Source organism: Schistocerca piceifrons, chromosome X (genome assembly GCF_021461385.2).
Source record: "Schistocerca piceifrons isolate TAMUIC-IGC-003096 chromosome X, iqSchPice1.1, whole genome shotgun sequence".
In the NCBI taxonomy this organism is placed as follows: Eukaryota; Metazoa; Arthropoda; class Insecta; order Orthoptera; family Acrididae; genus Schistocerca; species Schistocerca piceifrons.
In genome coordinates, this window is record NC_060149.1 from 627587795 (window position 1) to 627612497 (window position 24703).

General features: G+C 38.0%; 1 protein-coding gene across 1 annotated transcript in view; it reads right to left on the minus strand.

Annotated features, from left to right (window-relative positions):
- LOC124722560 overlaps positions 1–24703 on the minus strand; it is a 459722-nt gene that overhangs the window by 84987 nt on the left and 350032 nt on the right. The window contains exons 6-7 of the mRNA XM_047247700.1: positions 14783–14929; positions 10223–10368 (exon numbers count right to left, since the gene is read on the minus strand). Of these exons, the coding sequence (XP_047103656.1) occupies positions 10223–10368; positions 14783–14929 (293 nt within the window). The remainder of the gene's footprint in view (positions 1–10222; positions 10369–14782; positions 14930–24703) is intronic.

The following is a 24703-nucleotide window of genomic DNA, read 5'->3' on the forward strand; positions in this document are numbered from 1 at the left end:
TTCAGCCTGAAGACTAATTTAAAAACAGCTCTCCACACTATTATATTTTGTGCAAGTCTGTTGATCTCTGAATAACTACTGGAACCCACATCCATCTGAACCTGTGTATTGTACTCGTCTCCTGGTCTGCATCTATCACTTCTATCCCCCATACTCCCCTCCAATACGAAACTGACCATTCCTTCATGTATTAGAATTTTTCCTACCAACAGATCCCTTCTTTTAGTCAAGTTATGCCGCAAATTTCTTTTCTCATCAATTTTATTCAGTATCTCCTCATTAGTTACTCAATGTACCCATATAATCATCAGCATTCTCCTGTAGCATCACATTTCGAAAGCTTCAATTCTCTTCTTGTCTGAACTGCTTATTGTCCATGTTTCACTTCTGTACAAGGCTACTCTCCAGGCAAATGCCTTCAGAAAAGACTTCTTAACACTTAAATTTATATTTGATGTTAACAAATATCTCTTCTTGAGAAACATTCTTCTTGCCACTGATATTCTACATTTTATATAGTCTCTACATTGGCCTTCATAAGTTATTTTACTGCCCGGCTATCAAAAGCTTACCACTACTTTTAGTGTCTCATTTACTAATGTAATTCTCTGCCCATTGTCTGATTTAATTCACCTACATTCCAGATCCTTATTTTGATTTTGTTAATGTTCATTGTATGTCTTCCTTTCAAGACACTGCCTTTTCCATTCAACTGCACTTCCAAGTCCTTTTCTGCACAAGCTGTAAATTGCCTTTTGCTCCCTGTAAATTACCCCTGCTATCTTCAGAACATAAAAGAGCTTATTCTGTCAACATTGTCAAAAGCTGTCCCTAAGTCTTCACTGTGACAGGCTTTGCAGCTTTGATGAATGTTTTGAATGACTTCATGATGCCTCCCTCCACTGCCATTCTCTTTATTTGATGTACATTTGTATAACTTCAGCCTTAGGGTATTTTCAAGCATTTTATGGATGATTTTTTAATGGTATATTATTCCACATATGTCCTTACTCCTATGACTCCATGTAATTGTCACAAAATAGTTTATAAATAATTTTTGCTATTTTAGGAGCATGTTACTTTTGAGCTGTTGTTGCAAAGCTTTAAGTCTGCAAATGCTATAAACATACATTTGCCTTTACTTATTCTACTCGCATCTTCTAAGAGAAGTCATAGGGTCAGCATCATTCCTACATACCTCTAGAATCCAAACTGATCTTCTCTGAAATCAGTTTCTACCACTTTTTTGACTCTTCGGTAATGAATTTGTGTTTGTATTTTGCAACCATGACTTATTAAACTCAAAGCTCAGTATTATTCACAGTTGTCAGAAACCACCTTTTTTTGGAATTATTACATTCTTCTTGAAGTCTTGAGTGTATTCCTGCCATCTCATACATCTTGCACACCAGGTGGAATAGTATTGTTATGGCTGGCTCTTCCAAGAATATCAGCTGTTCTGGGGGAATGTTGGGTATTCAGGGGGGGCCTAGTTTCAGTTTAGGTCTTTCAGTGCTCTGTCAGTTTCTTCTCACAGCATCATATCTCCCATCATATCTTCATCTAATTTCTCTTCCCTTTCTATAATATTGCCTTGAAGTTTATTTCCCTTGCATAGCTCCTCTATATATTTCTCCCATTTTCAGCTTCCACTTCTTTGCCTACTACTGGTTTTCCATCTGAACTCTTGCTGCATCTCTTTTCTCCAAAGGCCTCTTTAGTTTTCTTGTAGTTGGTACATAACTTTCCTCTAGTTATACATGTTTCTATAGACTAACATTTGCCCTCCAGCCACTCCTGCTTAGCCATTTTGCATTTCCTGACAGTCTCATATTGTAAACATTTGTATTCCCTTTTCATCTGCTTCATTTGCTGCATTTTTATATTTTTTTCCTTTCATGAATTAAGTTTCAATATCTCCCTGTGATGTCGAAGGATATCTACTAGGCCTCATCTTTTTACCTGAGTCATCCTTTGCTGCCCTCTGTTTCATCTCTCAAAGCTACCATTTTGTCTTCTACTGTATTCTTTTCCCTTATTTCAGCCAGTTGTTGCCTAATGCTCCCTTTGAAATTCTAGCTCTCATTCATTGAAATTATCCAGGTCACATCTTCTTAATCTCATGCCTTTTTGCTAATTCTTCAGTCTTAATCTACAATCATAACCAATAAATTGTGGTCAGATTCCACATCTGCCCCTGGAAATATCTTACAGTTTAAAATCTGGTTCCAAAATCTCTGTCTTACCATTATGTAATCAATCTGAAACCTTCCAATATCGCCAGACCTCTTCCACATATACAGTCTCCTTTCAAAGTTATTAAACCAAGTGTTAACAATGATTAAACTATGCTCTGTGCCAAATTTTACCAGGCAGCTTCCACTGTTATCCCTTTCCCCTGGTCCATATTCTCCTATTATTTTTCCTTCTCTTCTTCTTCATATTACCAAATTCTAGTCATTCTTCACAATTAAGTCTTCCTCTCCCTTAACTATTTGAATAATTTCCTTTATCTGATCATACATTCTTTCAATCTCTTCATCACATGCTGAGCTAGGTGGCATATAAATTTTTTCTACTGTGGAGGAAGTTGACTTTGTGCCTATCCTGGTTATAATAATGCCTTCATTATGCTGCTCATAGTAGCTTATCTGTATTCCTATTTTCTTTTTCATTATTAGACCTATTCCTGCAGTAAATTATTTGATTTTTGTATTTCTAAATCTGCATTCACCCAACCAGAAGTCCTGTCCATCTTGTCACCAAACTTCAACAATCCCAACTGTATCTTACTTCAACCAATGAAGAATTAGAAATCACTGTTTATTTGAGAGTCCCTATCACTGGCTGTTGAAGGTTTTGCAATGCATCACTCCAGGTTACATGGACCACACACTTTGAGAACTCTCAACCTTGAGGTATGAATGTTTCATAAAACAGAAGAGGATGCTTGCATGTTTTATTTAAACTGTCCAGCAAAAAAAGTGAAGCACCCAGAAGGGGAGGGGAAATGAAATCAAATTTCATGGGTTGAGAGGGTATGTGATGTAATTTCAGTGATTACAAATTTGAGTCAGATTTACAAAGATCTTGATAGTATATGCTCATTTTTTAGTATGATATTGCTCCCCCCCCCACCCCACCCCCACCCCCCAACCCCTCAACCTGGATGCATGTACTGATCAGGATGATGCCAGGAGTAATGCTGTTGTACCTCTCCAAAATACTGGAAGAATGAGACTTCCCCCCCTCCCCCCCAGTTCACCAGCATACTTGCTGCTGACAGTCAAGTGAGGTAGCACAGAACCATGATTCTTCTTGTACCAACAATGTAACTTCGTTGATCATCAGTACATGCCTCCCAGTTATGGCACCGCTTGAGATGGAGCTATTTGTGTAGTGGTGTTAATAGCAGCCTAGGCATGGGACAATAATTCCCTGTGTGGCTGCTAATCTTTGATAAACAATGCAGGGTGGCATAGAATGTTGCATGGAGCCAAATACTTGTTCTTGAATGGCAGGTTTGAAGGGTTTACAATGTGCCTGGCGCACAATATGGTGATCCTCCCTTGCCATGATCAGAAGAAGTTGACTGGAACCTTGACAATGAGTATGCCTGCTCTCAGATTTCCATGCCATCCAACATTAGGTCTCTGTCACTTATGAATGCCCCCTGAATCTTGACCAGCTGGCCAAATGGAGGCCCACAATGAGGTTCCGTTCAAAGTCTGTCATGTGCTGATAATGTTATCTGTGTGTCCTTCACAATGATTACTCAACATCTAATGCTTTTCATTCTCCCCATATACCCTACCATATCTGGTAACGACACTAAACATGAACAACTCTAATGCACTCTGGTGGCCATTCCCTACCTCTCACAGAGAACTGCAACTCCAGTCACTTGCATACTGCTAATGGTGTGTACATGTATGAAGTTACATTGATATAAGACCATGTCTTATGGGTGCTACTTTCTTTTTTTGGCAGGCAGTGTATCTGTTTTATGAGGCATGTTTTTTAAGTAAGGTCTGTTTGAACATAAGTACACAACAAAAGGTTATTTCAAAAAAGTAAATTTATTTTCAGAAATTACATACTTGACTCTATTTTTTGACATAGGTGTCAAGTTTGTTCAAACATGTATTATACCTCCCAACCAATTTTAAAATACCCTCTTCACGCAAACTTGCCACCTGCTCCAATAATCAAGAGTCCACTGCAGTTTTCACGTCGTCATCATCATTGTAACAGTTGCCACTGAGGTTTTGTTTGAGGTGGAGGAAAAGATAGTAATCACTCGGTGCAAGATCAGGACTGTAGAGTGGGTGGTCTAAAACTTCCCAGCCAAAACTGTCCAATAAATTGCTGGTGTGACCTGCAGTGTGAGGTCTTGCATTGTCTTGGAGAAGGACAATTCCCTTTGTCAGCATGCCATGACTTTTGTTTTGAATCGCTCTGCATAGCTTTCTCAGGGTTTGGCAGTATGCTCCTGCATTGATAGTGGCTCCTTGTTGCATGAAGTCAACCAACAAAACACCATGCCTAATCCAAAACACCGACACCGTGATTTTGTACTAGGACACAGTCTGTTTGGCCTTCACCTTTACAAGTGAGTGTGTGTGTCTCCATTCCATGCTCTGTTGCTTCGATTTGGGAGTGATAGGCGAAACCCATGTTTCATCTCCAGTTACGATCTGATTCAAGAAGCTATCACCTTCTTTGTGATAATGAGTCAAGAACTTCATCGCACACTCAAATCTTTGGTTTTTGTGGTCCTCTGTTAGGGGTTTCGGGACCCAACGGGAGGACAGTTTCCTAAACTTTAGGTGTTCAGAAACAATGTTGTAAAGCACTGATCTCGACACCTAAGGAAATTAATCTGAGAGATCTCTTATTGTGAAGCGCCTGTTCTCACGAATCCAACCAGAGCAGTCCTCATCATGGATGTTGTCATGGCCATCTTCGAATTCTTGTACCCACTTACGCACTTTGCTTTCACTCATAACCATAGCACCGTGCACTTAGCAAATCTGTCGATGAATTTCTGCAGCAGACAGGTTCCTTGCAGACAAAAACCGTATCACTGAGCACACCTCACATGCGGCGGGTGAGTTGATAGCCTTAAACATTTTGAAAGCACAGAACAGAACCATACAGGTTAACTACAGAGCTGAAACTGAGCACAGCTGTTCCCGAGGCATGCCGGTACACAGTGCATATGCTCATTGCAATATGCATGTGAACTACTAGTGCCTACGACAAAACGGACCTTACTTAAAAAACATGCCTCGTATTTAGTGTGTGCCATATGGTCAAACACATAAGATACAAAGAATAGTAAAAACGAGTACAAAATTTCAATAAGAAAACATAAATCCCAACTGTCACAAACAGACAGATTTTTTTATGTACACTCCTGGAAATTGAAATAAGAACACTGTGAATTCATTGTCCCAGGAAGGGGAAACTTTATTGACACATTCCTGGGGTCAGATACATCACATGATCACACTGACAGATCCACAGGCACATAGACACAGGCAACAGAGCATGCACAATGTCGGCACTAGTACAGTGTATATCCACCTTTCGCAGCAAAGCAGGCTGCTATTCTCCCATGGAGACGATCGTAGAGATGCTGGATGTAGTCCTGTGGAACGGCTTGCCATGCCATTTCCACCTGGCGCCTCAGTTGGACCAGCGTTCGTGCTGGACGTGCAGACCGCGTGAGACGACGCTTCATCCAGTCCCAAACATGCTCAATGGGGGACAGATCCGGAGATCTTGCTGGCCAGGGTAGTTGACTTACACCTTCTAGAGCACGTTGGGTGGCACGGGATACATGCGGACGTGCATTGTCCTGTTGGAACAGCAAGTTCCCTTGCCGGTCTAGGAATGGTAGAACGATGGGTTCGATGACGGTTTGGATGTACCGTGCACTATTCAGTGTCCCCTCGACGATCACCAGTGGTGTACGGCCAGTGTAGGAGATCGCTCCCCACACCATGATGCCGGGTGTTGGCCCAGTGTGCCTCGGTCGTATGCAGTCCTGATTGTGGCGCTCACCTGCACGGCGCCAAACACGCATACGACCATCATTGGCACCAAGGCAGAAGCGACTCTCATTGCTGAAGACGACACGTCTCCATTCGTCCCTCCATTCATGCCTGTCGCGACACCACTGGAGGCGGGCTGCACGATGTTGGGGCGTGAGCGGAAGACGGCCTAACGGTGTGCGGGACCGTAGCCCAGCTTCATGGAGACGGTTGCGAATGGTCCTCGCCGATACCCCAGGAGCAACAGTGTCCCTAATTTGCTGGGAAGTGGCGGTGCGGTCCCCTACGGCACTGCGTAGGATCGTATGGTCTTGGCGTGCATCCGTGCGTCGCTGCGGTCCGGTCCCAGGTCGACGGGCACGTGCACCTTCCGCCGACCAATGGCGACAACATCGATGTACTGTGGAGACCTCACGCCCCACGTGTTGAGCAATTCGGTGGTACGTCCACCCGGCCTCCCACATGCCCACTATACGCCCTCGCTCAAAGTTCGTCAACTGCACATACGGTTCACGTCCACGCTGTCGCGGCATGCTACCAGTGTTAAAGACTGCGATGGAGCTCCGTATGCCACGGCAAACTGGCTGACACTGACGGCGGCGGTGCACAAATGCTGCGCAGCTAGCGCCATTCGACGGCCAACACCGCGGTTCCTGGTGTGTCCGCTGTGCCGTGCGTGTGATCATTGCTTGTACAGCCCTCTCGCAGTGTCCGGAGCAAGTATGGTGGGTCTGACACACCGGTGTCAATGTGTTCTTTTTTCCATTTCCAGGAGTGTATTTGGTTTGTATCTCAGGTAACAGTGACAACAAGATTGACAGCCAGAGCCAGAGTAGTGTTAAAGTGTATTCTGTGCACAAACAGAGGGACAATATTGTGCAATGTCACCTGTTTTCTCACTGTCTCGCTTGATATGTTAGGCCTATACCACATGCTTCAACTGATTGTTGCCTTAAGTGGTGCATCTCCCTACCTCCCACATTCTTACTTCCACTCTAGTACTCAGAAAAGTTTTGTTACAAGAAGGGACACCTAATATGTAGTCTACAAGATACTATGTAAAGAGCAGTTATATATGGAGTACAATGAGTAGAAGTTCTTGCTCTAAATGACTGTTTACTGAGTAACTGTACACATTTTCTGTACCCAATCCAGGACTTTTTGGAAACTATTTTAATTACTAACAAAGCAGGATTCAGTTGTGACAGCATAATTAATATTAAAAATAATTATGGTTGGATGCAATCCTATGTGCACATTATCTACATCAGTTTTAGTTAATGAGCGTGCAGGTACCTTAGAAGTCAGTTGTGGGGTCTTACAAGGAGAAATCTACAGGGGTGGCATTGGCTTTTTGAAACCATCTATGTGGTGTAAAAGGTAAGGGTCCCATGTATCTCATCCTGCAGCCATTCACCCTGGTAGGTCCTTATGCGTGAATAATTGACGGAAAAAAAATTGCATGATGTTATAGAGCCATAAAATAGACAGTTTTACTTATAGAGGGGTTGTAGCATAATTGTTAGCATATGAGCGTGATGTGCTGAAGCTTATAGGTTCAAGTTTCAACAGGTGCTTCAAAACCTTTTATTTTTAAATGTATATCAAAATTACTTTGATAATTATTTTTATTCAGTTAATTGATTTAAATATATATTTTTAAAAATGTTTTAATCCTTTGTCACATCATTTCAATCATTGTATTAACTTTATCATTTGCTCTTGTTTTTTCTTCCTAACATTCTATTTTCACTTGGAATCTTTGTGCATGTGATTTCAATTACTTTTATTTATCTATCACGATATTTAAGCATTTGAAAATTCTGATCTATCAGTTAAAAAACAAAAGAAGTAATAGTATATTTATACTGACTGTACAGTGGTATCAAAAATGCATTTTTTGTTACATACAAGATGTACATTTGGATGGTAAACTTCATACAGACATTTAAAACATAAATTACTGTTGCACTATGGACAAAATAAGGCAGCTAAAGATTCAAATGAGAGAAGGGATTATAAATAAGTGCACAAAATGAGGAACAGAAATGATCATTCCAATAACATGGACAAAAATGTAATTAATATGATGATTAAAATGACATGATAAAGGATCAGAATTTTTTTAAAGCATTTAAATCAATCAACTGAATAAATATAATGATCTAAGTCATTTTGCTAAAGATTAAGAAATTAAAAGAATTTGAAGCACCTGACAAGATTTGAATCCACAACCTTCTGCACACCACGTTTATTTGCTAATCACTATGTTACGCCTCAGGGTAAGGCTGTAGAACATAATACAAAATTACAATTTTTTTCAGCAATTACTTGCAAGTGAGGGCCCACCAGCGTGAATGGCTGCAGGATGTGATACCTGGGACCCTAATCTACATCACCATTATAGATGGGGACCTCTCCTGGTTAGCTTTTGTTTCATAGTGTGACGGGGAGTGTTAAAAACATCTAAAACTTGCACTACCATAGCTCCTTCAGAATATTTAATAATACATGGTTCATGCATGACAGAGCACCAGCCTATTTCTTTCATGGCGTGTAATGCACACCGTGTTTATTACAGAAATTGTGGATGGTTTGGAAGATGGGATTACTGGTGCATTCCACAGAATCTTAAATGTGCCTGGAGTGCTTGTAACAGGAAGGTAGTCAAAACAAAACTTTTATCAGAGTGGGTAGCACTTACTGGAAAGATCTCTGAGTGTTTACCCTGTAAGACGTATTGAAATAGCCTTTTAAACATATCAAAAGCTACTATTTAGAAACTGGAATGCTTTTTCCTCCCTCTTTTGGTCTCAGGAACACACTCCAGCAATTTGCATCATTGTTTGATTGCCAGTCTTTGTGTCTATCCACAAATGAACATCATGTACTCAGCTATAAAAGTGAATTGTGTTATGTATCCTATAAAAAGACCTGTTTCACTTTGTGTAAGTGTCTAACATGATGACTTGAGTTGCTTCCAACTGTTTCATTAGGATTATGGGAGTAAGTTAGGGACACAGAAGTCATCAAAGTGATGTCCAATTGAATGACTTACACCAGGCCACTGAACCACACGAAATTATTGTTTTTGTACATATCTGACAGTGGGTTACAAGAGACAATAACTACACCTGGGAAGACAAGAAACTGAAAATACAAGGATGTGGACAGAGAAAGAATTTCATGGAAAACTGAATAGAAGAAAAGAGTGCAGACAGAGCAAGGGATGTCAGTTAGAATGACATACACATGAGTTTATGGTTAAATTTTGGGAGAGGGATGGGAGCAGTGTATACTTCAAATAAAATTGGCATAGACGAGCATGCAGTCCCAAGGATTAAGCAGGAAGATGAATCAGTCATGTTTTCGGACAATATCATGTACAAATTTCAGTTATTTTTCATCTCTATTGAAGGTATTTTACCAGCTGTATAGCATTGGAACAGAATCCTCCAATTTGTCACCTTACACTAAGCATTTTGGTGATGGGCTTGTTTTTCAAGATGATAATGCACAAGAACACTCCACTTATGAATATTTGCCTCTAGGAAGCAGGAACTAACCAAATGAAGTTGTCTGCAGACTGTGATGATAGCATGAACCAGAATGAGAATGTTTGGAACTAGCTGAACTTGCAGCATGTTTGCAAGAGATCCTCTATGGTTTTACCAGGCTAACATTAGGGACAAAGTCAGATTTAAGTAGAAGTTAATTGGTAAATTTTGCATGACTGAAATCTGGGCTAAGACTATGATAGAATTCAATCTATCATTAAGTATTCATATTTACATACATCCCATTACCAACAGATACATTTTATGCTATATTCATGCCATTTAACAGATATGCAAAACAAATTTGGCATTGGAGAGTATCTATATTTCAAGGGTACTATACAGTGAAACAGTATTACTTTAATAATAGACTGAGGAGTAGGACAAGACATTTTTTACTGCTGTGTGCAAATATAAATGTAGCACAGTAACAACAGATAGCTATTGTGACAAAACTAATGTAGGATTTATTAGGAATGTATTTACTGCTTTATTTAAACATTCCTGATAAGTTCTTAATCACCATCAAATTGCTGCTTTTATAATGACTTAGGTTATTAATCTTAGTTACAGTACAATCCTTTTTTTTAGGATAAAAATGTCTACCTGCAGTGGACTGCCATTTTGATGACATCATATCATCTGTTGATCGCTGTTGATGCACCAGTTCATTAATTGGTGAGTAATTGTTCGTCCTTGCCAAGTTGTCCATCGGTACTGTAGGAGGTGGTAAACAGTTTTCTGGATTTAATCTGAAACATTAATACAGAACTTCATATAGGTTATTACCATCATTCATTTGGTTATTATCATTACTGGGGTGGTGTCTTTGTTTCGTCAGAAGATTTCTCTGAGCATCACAGGATTTTCCATGCTGAAATTCCAAATTTCCCTGAATCAATTTTTCTTGTATTTAAGAGCAAGATTTACTTTACTAGTTTTTGTGTTTCTACATCACATATTAGTGATTATTCTAAGTTCAACAGTGATTAAAAACAAGATACACATGAAACTGAAGATGTTGTTGTTATTCAATAAATAATATTCAATCATTATACTTTATTATGCAGTTACTTGAGTAATGTCATCCTCTCAACTACCTGCAGAGAAGAACACTAAATGAAGATTATGTATGCTCAAATGAAGATCATGTATGCTCAGGACCACATTTCAAATGATGTCCTGCAGTCTGCCATTGTCAAGCCTTAAACAAAGAAGCCACCAGACACCAGCATTCTGGTCGGTTTGTTGCCATTACAGAATAACTGTGTGCTTAATATCCATAACAACCAATTCTGAATTTGATATGTATTTGTGTCTTTTTGTGATATCAAATAAAACAAAATTAAAGCCACTGGCAATAGCTTTACTTGTGTAAATAAAATAACAGTGGAAGGGAAAAAAACAAATATTCATGCTTGTATCATATCAGTTTTTTTCCACAACAAAGGCAAATTAAACACCATATGCAGTTTTCAATAGAATACATTCTAGAGCCCAAATAATGGCCTGAAAATTTGGAAACCTGGAGCAACAATGGAAAACTAAGCTTCCTGATACAGATTTGTCAAAATAATGTAGGGACTGCTCCTAATTATGCTGTAATACTTTTTCAGTACCACTGACAAAATTAATGAAATTACAGAAACACAGTGCAATAAACTGTGACTTAAGCTCTGATTTTCTGAATATACTGATGGAGAGATTAGTACCTAAATCTCTACCTAGATACCAAATAGTGAAAACAAAACAACAATTTATTTACAATTTTATCATATCTCCTATAAATTATATTCCATAATTAACATAGTCCACCACAATTATGTGCTGTGTTATGACATTGTGTAATAAATCTCAAGTATGGTATATGAGAAATTCTCACAGGAGCATGACTCAGACTATAGGCACATGAGTGTGATATCAAAAAAGTTTCATAGCAACTATGCATTATGTTTTAGACTGGAAATGGTCATTGTTCAGCTGAAGCATGACACTATGACATAGATGAAAAAGTATTACTTTGCGCTGAAGAATATTCAATGCTGATCTACAAAATATGCGTGTTAAAATATGGATCCATATTTGTAATTTGTGTACAAGCTTTCTGTGTTCACACTTATGGTGAAAAACAGTAAAAGAGATAAGAATACAGAGAGGCTTCACTGCCCTGGCTCTGAAGCAAGTTGAGCAATACTGCCTCATGTTTTATTTAGTGAAAAAAATGTGTTTTCTAGAATACTAATGGATAATATGTAAAAGAATGACAAAAGAACACCCAATGGTTAATATTTAGGTGTAACATTTAGAAATGAAAATATCCTGATTATGGTGGATAAAGACTTTATACAGTACTTCATCTCTCAGCAACATCAGTGATTTACATAAAAATGCTGTTGACACAGATTATCAGTTAAATGACTTTATCAAGGAGAAGACATTGAATCATAGTAAGGTAACCTAGGTCTGCTTGCTATAATACCGTTCCTGGCAGAAATAAATTATTTTTTTCTGCTCTCTGTTCCAAAAGAAGTATACATAGGCCACTATGCATAGTGAAATATCCAAATTCTTATCCAAGCTGTAATTTTAAAAATCTTATTATTCAGTATATAGATAACAAGTAGCCCATAACAGAGTAAATGGTTCATGTAAAAACTTCTTATTTAAAGAAATATACAAAATTTAGGAATCAAAAAACCCATGTGCACTTGCAAACTTGACTGGCTAATAATTATTTGTTCTATAATTTACATACCTTATTTGAAAGCTATCACTTTCTTTTCTCTGGCTAACATCTTGAATATTCTAAAACTGTGTAGTTACAAAGTTCTACCTATGTAAACCTGTTATTATGGTAAGTATTTAAGAATATTCAGATCTTAGAATGAGATCCTTTTAAAATGCAATGTTATTGCCTGGTAGCTCTAATTTTTCTATGATATTGTAGGAACTTTGCATCATAATCAGAATAATGCAAGCACTGCAATATCATATTTATGTCCGATACTGGGGAGCGACTTGTAAGTACAGTGTCTGACCTGCAAGGGAATATACATCATGGATGTACGAGTACAGGTCATAGATGCATGGTTGATGACATTTGGAAGTTTGGGTCTGGTCATGAGTCATGCACGGATAGCCAAGTGATAAGCGGGAAATCCGGGTTCGAGTCCTGTTCCAGCACAAATTTTCACTCTCGTCATTCTGTTCTGCAGCTGATGGTTGTCCTTATTCACAACTGCAAATTCATTTAATGTATCAAATTTTTTGTTTCCAAAAATGTATAATTTTAGTAAAACAGAATGTTAGTTAATGAAATATTTTATTCAGAATATTTGAGTTTCCTGAAATTTTTTGGTGTGCTTTTCTGAATCTCATGGATAAAACTGTGTCTCAAAAATTCCATGACAAGAAGTAGAATCTAATGTTTAGGTAATTTAGCATCTTTAAACAGGGATTGTGCACAAAACCAGCCAATCTGTCTGCATCCAGAATTCATAATAAAAAAATTATTATGTTAGTCCATCAGTGAGTAAATTTTCATGATAATAGTATATAGAGTCATTGCCTTCAATTCCCAACCAAACATTTAACGAGTATTGACAATATATTATTGCCACTTTTTAAATTTTGTTAGAATCCTTGTAGTCTGTGTAGCTTAGGGATGTGTTTTAAGCATGATGCTTACTATTCAAAAGCTGATAACCATCAAATTGGGACAGTAATAATCCATGATGCTGTATCAAGTTAGTTAAAAATTACCCAAAGCTGCCAATGATCAACAACTGGACTTTAGTAGAAGATGAAGACTTCTGAGGCACACCCATCCATTCTGACACGTCATCAAGTTTACATTGCTGAGTATAAAATTCTGCTTAAACCTTAATGCGATTTAGTATGCTCTTTTGTACAGAAAGTAGTGTTCCAATAAAATTTTTTACAAAAGTATGAATTGTGTAGGGGATGCTTGTGGTCTAAAACTTTCAGAAAAGCACACAGAGTTAATACGGAAATGTTTTAGAAACAGTTTACTTTCAGTTAGATGTAAATATCACGTAGTTACGTTAATCTGCATTTAAAATGAGTGAAGAAAAGTACATGATCAAATCCAGAATCTCAAATTCACAGATGAAATACTTTATGGACTAAGCTACCGGATCAGTTGATATACTACAAATTTTTTGGTTGATAATATGTCTAAAGAATTAAAAACTATCATAGTAACATCTTTATCCTAATGAGTTTTTCGTCTGCTGGTAACCTAAAGCCACATTTCACACTATAATTTCCCATGTACATTTGAATTGCAAGATTTAGTGTCATAGTCCAGTTCTCACCTTGCTTGATGAACTTGATGGACTTTACATGCACTGAATTCTGCTTATGATTAGATATGGCACCACAATGGTTGCTCCACCTTTCTTTTCATCTCTTCTCTTTGTTAACAACAATGTTGTATGATTGTGAAGGGCATCATATTTTTTCTTTGGGTGCGTTACTACAGTTTTATTACAAATACTGAATGAATGACCTTTTCTACTATTACATTTTTGTATATCTTTTTATCCTTTTATTTTACATAACTACAGATGCTTTTATTATCCTATACATACATGATTTTCCCATTAATTGTTCTAATTCACTTCTTTTTTTTTAAAAAAAATCCTTCTGTTTAGCATCACTTTTGAACTTGATATGCTGTATGATTCTGATGGTGACTTGGTTGCTCTGTAAATAAGGATAGACAAGTTTGTGTTACTATGTTTCACTGAACTAAATAAATGTCGTGCATGCTTTTTCACAATTGTAGTATTTATAATGGAAGTGGGAATACAGACATTCCAGTCTGGATGGAAAACTGCTCAAACCAATAGCTAGGCAATTAATGGGAAAATCATGTATGTATTAGATAATAAAAGCATAACTATCAGTATATGTAGTTACGTAAAATAAAAGCATAAAAAGATATACAAAAATTTAATAGTAGAAAAGGTCGTTCATTCAGTATTTGTAATAAAACTGTAGTAGCATACCCAAATAAAAATTATGATGCCCTTCACAATCAAACAACATCTTTTAATATGGCTACAGGCTGGTGAATTTATTTCCTTCAAGGGCAAGTATTTCCAATTATCATTAAATACTATTCATATTACAGTTACTTACGGGTATTTGCTACACTGAACATGCAAGAAGTTCAGAGCCTTATCTAATATTTGTTGAGAGAATTCTACAGCAGACTCTGGGTCAGCTGCTGATCCACAATTACGTTTTGTTTCACTCAGAACACATTCACGAAACTGATTATGGAAACTGAAAGGAACAAAAATGCATTAGAATATGTTTCTGAACTCACTGAAGATTGTATTTTGCAAAATATCCATAAATCTTCAACAAATGAGATACACTAAGACAAATATACTAGTAAACTGATGTTAAATGGTAAGGGCTGTAATGCATTATAGATTTACAGAATAAAAATTACGTTATTTTCAGGGAAAAAATCAAATCATATACGATATTCATGTCTGCATTGTAAATATTATCTTTTATGAAACAGATATCATATGTAACTATAATATAGAAAAATATAGGGACAAAAGGCTAATATGCTTTGCTTTAAATAATTAAATATTCCATCAATTTGTTTGTTTATTTTTTTAGCCCATAGGCAGCTTTCAATCTGCATGAGGCACCATCCACATACATATGTGGTGTAACACTTTTCAGTTAAGCTTATGGTACATGGGCCACATTTAATTATATTATCTACAGTTGCCATATACATACTCTAAAGAATAACAGGGACAAAAGCTGTTTGTTTCAATTTGAATTAATAGATCATTTACAGTACTTTTTACAAATGCATCAACAGTGTAGAAAGTTGTATCTTGCAGTGAGGTTTATATTGCCGTTCTGAAATTACTAATTTTCATCCACCTCATCCCACTTGGTAATTTCTTAGTAAATTTTTTTTCCTAACTGCAGAAAGTTGTACACACTGCCTTATGAAAAAATTAAAGCACTCAGAAAATGTGGTCAGGCATCAACTTTACATTGTACACATGCACACCATCACTGGGTATGTAAATGTTCAGAACTGAAATTCACTGTAACAGATAGAATGGTCACCGCAATATATTTGTATTGTTCATGTTTAGTGTCAGATGTTCAGTAATCAGTGGAAATACATGGAGATGACACATATTCATGTGTGACAGTGTTATCAGCACTTTGAGGTGTTTTAAAGGGGTCTTATTGAGGATCTTCATTTGGCCAGGTTGTCAAATCATGCAACATCCAAATTTGTGGGGCATTCAGATGTAATAGTTGTCTAACATTGGACAGCATGGGAACTTGAGGGCAGACATATTCATTGTCAAGTTTCCATTTGACAGCATCTGACCACCACAAGGGAGGATTGCCATACTGTTCCTTCAAACCTGTGCCTGCTATTCAAGAACATGTAATGGTGGGTCATCCTGCACCACTGGTCAAAGACCAGTAGCAGCCAGACTTGGGAATTACCGTCGCATGCTGTTAACACCACAACACAAATTCTTCAACTGAGTGGTGCCATGACTGGGAAGCATGGACTGTGTTCAACAATCAATCATAGCTCTGCATTTCCATGAATGACTGTCATAGGTGAGTATGACAGTAGCCCGGTGTTACTCCTGGCATCGTTGTGTGTATACCCATGGAGTATGACTTCAGGTCATGCTTGATAGTGATTGAGGGGACTCTGACAACACAACAGTGCATTATAAACATCCTACATATTCATGTGTTATGTCTCTTTTGTTGTTGTACTGAGTCAGGTAGCACAGTGGTTAGCACACTGGACTTGCATCCAGGGGGATGACAGTTCCAATCTGCTTCCAGCCATCCTAATTTAGGTTTTCTGTGATCTTCCTTAAACACTCCATGCAAATGCTAGGATGGTTCCTTTGACATGGCACAGCAGGTTTCTTTCTCCAACATTAAGAAAAATTCAAGGTTCCGTTCCATATCTAATGACCCTATTGTCGACAGGATATTAAAAGCTAATCTTCCTTCTTTTTTTAGTATTTTTATGCCATTTTTCAACAGGAAAGTGCGCATCCACATGTGGCACATGTCTCCATGAACTGTCTGCATGATATCGAGATACTCTCATGACCACCAAGATCCCCAGATCTGTCCTCAATAGAATGTGTGGGGTGTGCTCAGATAGTAACCCTGTTCCAGTGGCAGTATTCAGGATATCAGGGATAATGTGCAGCAGTTGAGAGTAGCTTGCCTCAGAAGAGGATACAGTGGTCTTATGACACTCTTCCCAACTGAATCAGTGCACACATCCAGGCCAGAAAGTTGCAACATCATACTGATATGTGGGCTCATACTACCAGGTTGTTCGTAAATTTGACTCAGGTTTGTAATCACTGAAATAATATCACATATCTCTGCACCCCATAAAGTTTCATTTCATTTCCTCTTCTCATTCTATGTGAAAATTTTATATACACTCACGGAAAAAAATTGCAACACCAAAAAATAATTAATGTAGAGTAATGAAATTTCAGGAATTCATTTGTCCAGGAAACATTTTAAGTGATTAACACTTCAAGATCACAGGTTAATGTAAGCACAAGACAATCCATTGCATATGTGAAATTCTGGTATATTAATAACTGGTTTAACTGCCAGAATATTAAATGCAAGCATGCAAACATGCATACATTGTGTCGTACAGGAGCCAGATGTCAGTTTGTGGGATGGAGTTCCAGGTCTGTTGCACTTGGTTGGTCAATGCAGGAATGGTTAATGCTGCCTGTGGGTGACATTGGAGTTGTCATCCAATGATGTCCCATGTGTGCTCGATTGGAGACAGATCTGGTTATTGAGCAGGCCAAGTTGACACTGTGTAGAGCTTGTTGGGCTACAGCAGTAGTATGAGGGAGAGTTACCCTGTTGAAAGACACCCCGTGGAATGCTTTTCACATGTTGCAGAACAACAGGTCAAATCACCAGATTCACGTACAAATTTGCAGTCAGAGTGTTTGATAACTATGAGAGTGCTCCCTCAATTGGCCTCCTTCTATTCAACACAAGGCCATCACTGGCACCAAGGCAGAACCAGCTTTCATCAGAAAACACAACAGACCTCCACGCTGTCCTCCAAAAAGCTCTTGTTTGACACCACTGAAGTCATAAATGGCAGTGGCTTGGGGTCAGTGGAATGCATGCTACAGGGCATCTGGCTCGGAGTTATCCTTGACGTAACCAATTTGTAACAGTTTGTTGTGTCACTGTGATGTAAACTGCTGCTCTGCTGCTGCAGATGCAGTACAAGGCACCAGAGCCACATGCTGAACATACGGTCTTCTTTCTCGCTAGTGCCACATGGCCACCTGGAGCCCAGTCTTCTTGTGACTGTACATTCTCATGACCACCGCTGCCAGCAATCATGTACAGTGGCTATATTCCTGCCGAAACTTTCTGCAGTATCGCAGGAGAAGCTTCCAGCTTCTCATAGCCCTATTACACAACCTTGTTCACAGTCAGTGGTGTCTTTGTTCCCTTAAGGGCATTCTTGACTAAAATTAACTCAGCAAGTCCAGTCTCAAAGGTAACTTACACTCGTGACTATTATAGCACCTATTTAAAGCAAACCTGATTTACATCCTCGTAGTAGTGCTACTAGTGCCACTCTTATGTGACTGGTGCCAAATTGGAACAGACTTCATCTTGGAGATGTAAAAACACGCATTCCAACTTTTGTTTATGTTGCTCAACTCCTTCTCAGTGGTTTTTTTTCTGTCAGTATATATATGAAACATCATGGGTTAAGAGAACATGTTATGTTATTTCACAAAACTGAGTATGTGCAAATAAAGGGAATATTCAAAGAGTCCCTACTCCTGGTTCTGTAAGACTGGATGTGTGGTCTTCTATCATTTTCATCTCAGTAGATCTTGGCATACACAAGGATATGAAATATATATAGACTTATGACATTCAGTATTTTATTTTCAGTGAAATGCATTTTGAGGAGACTGTTGACTCTCAGACCCTACTTATATCTAATGGTTTTTTCCTGGCAAAGAAAAATTTTTTTGGCTCCAGCATAGTTCTCCCATATCAGTGCACAAAAGTTTAGTATATGCCTAGTAGACAAAAGGATGGATCACATGAGTGTTATATAAGCAATCCCTTTGTCAACTGACTGCATATTTCAGGTATACTATATCGTGAAACAGGTATTGAAGTCGAGCATGTTGTGCTCATTAGCATGTTGTGCCACATGGTGGTCAGTTCTCTTCATGGCCATATTTTGGTGATGGCCATTCATTCTAATGGACAGCTGTTGCTCATGTCCACATAAAATGCTGTGCAGAAGTTGCAGACGAGCTGGTATATCACGTGGCTGCTATCCTTATTCCTCCACAACCTCAACAACTTCTCTCGCATCTGCATCACCTGCTCCTTCTCAACACGATTTGTCACCTACCTGGATGTTCACCTGCACTTCACTGATGGCTGCATCAGATGGGACCAATTATTATAATGCCCACTAACCACCAACAGTATGTGCATTTTGACAGCTGACACCCATTCCACACCGAAAAGTTTCTCCCATGTAACCTGGCCACCTGCAGATCGTGTATCTGCATTGACAATGGTTCCCTTTCCCAGTATGCTGAAGGTCTCACAAACGTTTTCTCAAACAGGCACTACCCCAAACCTAGTCAGCAAACATATTTCCCATACTATTTTATGTGAGAATGACCACCAAATAGCTGTCCACCAGAACAAATGGCCACTGCCAAAATATAGACAAGAACAGACTTGACCACTCAATGGCAGAACACGCTGCTAAACACATGCCCGAGTTCAGTGGCTGCATCACAACCTGTGCTATTTGGATCTTCCCTTCTAGCACAAGCTTTTATAAACTATGCTTACCCTCTCTCCCCACACCTTCTTCCCAACAGTTTCCCCTTCCTCTGTGTTGTCACCTTCTCCCAAACCATGCCTTGCCTCCACCTGATCTTCATCATATGCCACACCTCACCTGCTCCAGAGCCTGTGTGTCAAATACCTAGCCTATGCATCTGTCACCCTTCCCTCCCACATTCCTAACCTGTGTACCTACATCTCCCTCCAAACTGTGAGGTAAATGACCAAAGGGGATTTATTCTGAACGCGAGCAAGGTTTTCATTTTTTTGTGTGTGTATGTATGCCGACAACTCAGTAGTTCCACTGTTCAGTGAGAATATCCTTTACTCGTATATTTCTTACATTTTGCCACATCTTTTGAAAGCTAAATATGTGTCCTATTTCAAGGAGGAACTTTGGATGTTAGATTTGGGAAAGAACATGTTGAGGAACTGTGGCTCAAGTTTAGAAGAACAGTTGACCAAGCACCAACTAGATGTGTACCCAGTAGCAAAGTTCATTATGGGAGGGGCTCTCCATGATATATATGGATAGAGAGATGCTAAATGCTATTTTGGTGCAAAAAACACCATACTTTAATTAAAAAACTTGGGGTAATGTCTGTATCTTAATTATTAATGAAGTTGTTAAAATGTGGTGATCTTTGTTGTTTGAGTCCACGGCCACTCTCTGTCTTGGTGGAAAGAGATTACAAATATCTTTATTGAGTCAAAAGTTATTTCATTTTAAAATCTTAAGTGTGTCACCCTGCACATAAATATTCCACTTTTACCATAACTTATCAGTCTTCCTCTGGCAACTGCCTGATGATGTCTCATTTATGCTCTGACACTATGGCAACATGTCATACATTACCACATTCTGCCTACCGTAATGACACAATGAATGAGTTACTCATAAGATTATATCACTCACAAGTGTGAATTGTGATTCATCTATCATCCCTTCAATGCTTCCATTATTTTGAAACTTTATTAAAATTTACACTGAAGTGAATTACTATAAATCCTTAGCTTCTGTGAAACTAAACCTTTCTTAGAACTGGCCACAAAGAATATTCAGCTATCAGTCAGTATGACATATATTCAATTTAATAGTTTTTGAGAATACTGCTAACTTTTGTAATGGGCAAGGACAACCTTTTATCTCTCCTGTTCTCCTTCAGTATTAATGTTTGTGGTCAGAGGACTTTGTCAGTCTGGGCAGTGTAGTTTTTATACAGATGCTGTAGTTCATATTCCAGCCTACCTTTGCATAACAGAAACATGTCTTTTTATTTATTTATTTATTTATTTACATGTGAAGTTCCATAGGACAAAATTGAGGAGCAAATCTCCAAGGTCATGGAATGTGTCAGTACATGAAATTACAACATAAAAGTAAAAAATACCCAGACTTATGAACTGGGTTCAACAAGAGATTCATGAACTTACACCACTTACTGCTCGAACCACCCATTTCTGAGCCAAAAATATCCTTTTAGAATGGGAAGAGTTACCTCAAAATATAATATCATATGACATTAGTGAATTAAAAACACAAAATAGACTAAATTTCGTGTCGAACGATCTTTCAGTTCAGATACCGTTCGAATAGTAAAAATGGCAGCATTAAGTCTTTGAACAAGACCCTGAACGTGAGCTTTCCATGACAGTTTACTATCTATCTGAACACCTAGAAATTTGAACTGTTCAGTTTCACTAATCATATGCCCATTCTGTGAAATTAAAATGTCAGGTTTTGTTGAATTGTGTGTTAGAAACTGTAAAAACTAAGCCTTACTGTGATTTAGCATTAGTTTATTTTCTACAAGCCATGAACTTAGGTCATGAAATTGAGCCAATGTTGCACACAATATCCTTTACTAGCATGCTAGTGTCGCCAGCAAACAGAAATATTTGAGAGTCACCAGTAATACTTGAGGGCATATCATTTATTTAAATAATGAACAGGAATGGCTGCAACACTGATGCTTAGGGCAGCCCCCCCCCCCCCCTACTTGACTGTACCCCAATGACACTCCACACCACAACCATTGTAAACATTGTGAATAATGACATTTTGCTGTCTGTTGCTAAAGTCAGAGGTGAACCAATTGTGAGCTACTCCCCATATTCTATAATGGTCCAACTTTTGGAGCAATATTTTGTGATCAACACAATCAAATGCCTTAGTTAAATCAAAAAATATGCCTAGCATATGAAACCTTTTGTTTAACCCATCCAGTACCTCACAGAGAAAAGAGAACATAGCATTTTCAGTTGTTAAATGACTTCTAAAGCCAAACTGTACATTTGATAGCAAATCCTGTGATATAAAATGATCAATTATCCTTTCATACACAGCCTTTTCAATAACTTTAGCAAACACTGATGGCATAGAAATAGGTCTAAAATTGTCTACATTATCCCTTTCTCCCTTTTTATAAAGCGGCTGTGCTACTGGGTACGTCACTCGTTCGGGAAACTGAGCATTTCTAAAGGAAAAATTACAAATATGGCTAAGTACGGGGCTAACATGCACAGCACAGTACTTCAATATTCTGCTAGGCACTACATCATCTCCATGAGAGTCCTTAGTCTTCACTGATTTAATTATTGACTCAATCTCCCCCTTGTCTGTATCACAGAGGAGTATTTCAGACATCAATCTCAGAAAGGCATTTACCAAAAAAGTTATATGATTTCCTGTAGAAACTAAATCTTTATTTAATTTGCCAGCAATACTCAGAAAATGATTGTTAAATACTGTACATATATCTGATTTATCAGTAACATAAATATTTTTACTACGAACTGACTTTGTATCATCAACCTTCTGCTGCTGACCAGACACTTCCTTCACAACTGACCATATGGTTTTAATTTTATCCTGTGAATTAGCTATCCCATTTGCATGCCACATACTCTTTGTCTTCCTAATAACTTTTTGAGCACATTACAGTACTGTTTGTAACGGGCTACTGTAGCTTGATTGTGACTACTTCTAATATTTTGATATAATTCTCGCTTTGTTCTGCATCATATCCTTATCCCACTAGTCAGCCACCCAGGCTGCCTATTACTGCTAGTACCCCATTTAGAATGTTCTAGAGGAAAGCAACTCTCAAAGAGCATGAGAAATGTGTTAGGAAAGCATTATATTTATCATCTATGTTATCGGCACTATAAACATCCTGCCACTCTTGTTCCTTGACAAGGTTTAAAAAACACTCTATCACTGTTGAATTAACTTTCCTACATAGTTTGTAATTATACGTGACATTTGTTTGAGTACAAAAGCCTTTTAGTGTTAAAATTTGTGCATCCTGGTCTGAAAGGCCATTCAGCCTTTCACTAACAGAGTGTCCATCTTGTAATGAAATGAATAAAGGTTTTGTCTATGGTTGTGCTACTGTTCCCCTGCACCCTAGTTGGAAAAAACACAATCTGCATCAGATCATATGAATTTAGGAAATCTACCAACATCCTTTTTCTTGCACCATCATATACAAAACTTATATTGAAGTCACCACTTATAACCAATTTCTAGCTTGAGCAGAAATGCTTTGAAGTCAGAGTTGGTGGACCTATAAACAACAACAATTAGAAGTTAAGTTTCACTAAGTTCAACAGCTCCTGCACAAAATTAAAATATCTGTTCAGTACAGTGCCGTGATATGTCTGTGGACTCAAATGGAATACTGTTTTATATGTACATAGTCACTCCCCCACCCTGCAAGGAAATCCTTGAAAAACAGCCTACTAATCTGTATTCTGGTAAAGGATGTCATCTTTAATACTTAATTTCTGCATATTGGGTGAAGACAACAGTTAATATGATAGTATTGAAACTTACTATGGCCTATTTCATACATAAATATTCAAAACAAGCAACCAACAGCAAAAAAGCAGCAGCAATTAACCAATAACAATCTACCACTGCAGTGACAGTATACATGACAATAGTTCGTAGAAACTCTAACTGAAGCACATTTTGTTGTGAAAAATAGGACAATGCATGGAAGAAGAGGAATAAACCGATTAGAAAACAGGATTACAGTCATTAAATGTAACTTTTATGCATATGACCACAACTGCATGATATTACCTCACAGCAACAGTTGAAGATGTGTACAATATGCAAAAACTGAACAACTGGAGAGTATGTGGGTGAAACTGAAGACAGAATGATAGTTTTGACACCAGGCATTAGCCACAGATGTCAGTCTGATAATGATAAACATTATTATCTGAGGCCTTGAACAAGAACACACTGCACACACAAAATCTGTAACTTGTTGCCAGTAAGAAGGAATGGACTAAAGATGGGATTTTAACATAAGCATTGAACCAATAATTTTGAAGGAATATGAGGTAGGAAGCTAAATACTTGACACTTCTATATATTACATAGCACTTGATGATAGTAACAACACACCTAGAGGAAATATTGTACCAGGAAGACATTACTGTTTAGATCCAAAATCTCATAATCTGAATATTATTTACATGTGCTGTAGTACAAAGAATTTTGCTCTATCTTTATTCTATGTGCTTCTTATCAATTTAGTTTTGTAATCTGGATTTATTATAGTGATGAAAAATTTCTCCTCAGGAAAGCATCTTGTGATGCATTTTGGTCATGTGGACACTTTGTAAGAACTGAAGTGAGCATCAAGTCTAAACACTTAGGAATTTTGACAGATGCCATAATTCTGTTGCAGAGTCGACATGTTGCCAAGGTTGTTTTGACTACACTGCAGAAGTTTTGCTGGAAAGCCTTTACACATCCTCCAAACAGTGCCAATCTACACCCATGTGATTTATGTGTTTTTGGAGCCCTGAAGGAAACATTAATGGCTGTTGATCTGCTTTGGGCTAAGAGGTGCACATCTTAGTGCAGTCATGGTCCTGGAGGCAACTGCAAACATTTTTCCATGGAGGCAATGACCATATTGTCTCACAGTGAGATAAATGTATTAACAGTTATGTTGATTACATATGAAATAATAAAATGTTTACGTACTTTTTTTCCACATGTCTCATTTTCATTTGACTTCCCTTTATATACATTTCCATCCTTGTTTACATGCCTATCTGCCACTCAATGCTTCTACTACGTGATGATTAGTTATCTTGACTCATCTCACTGTAAGTATTCCA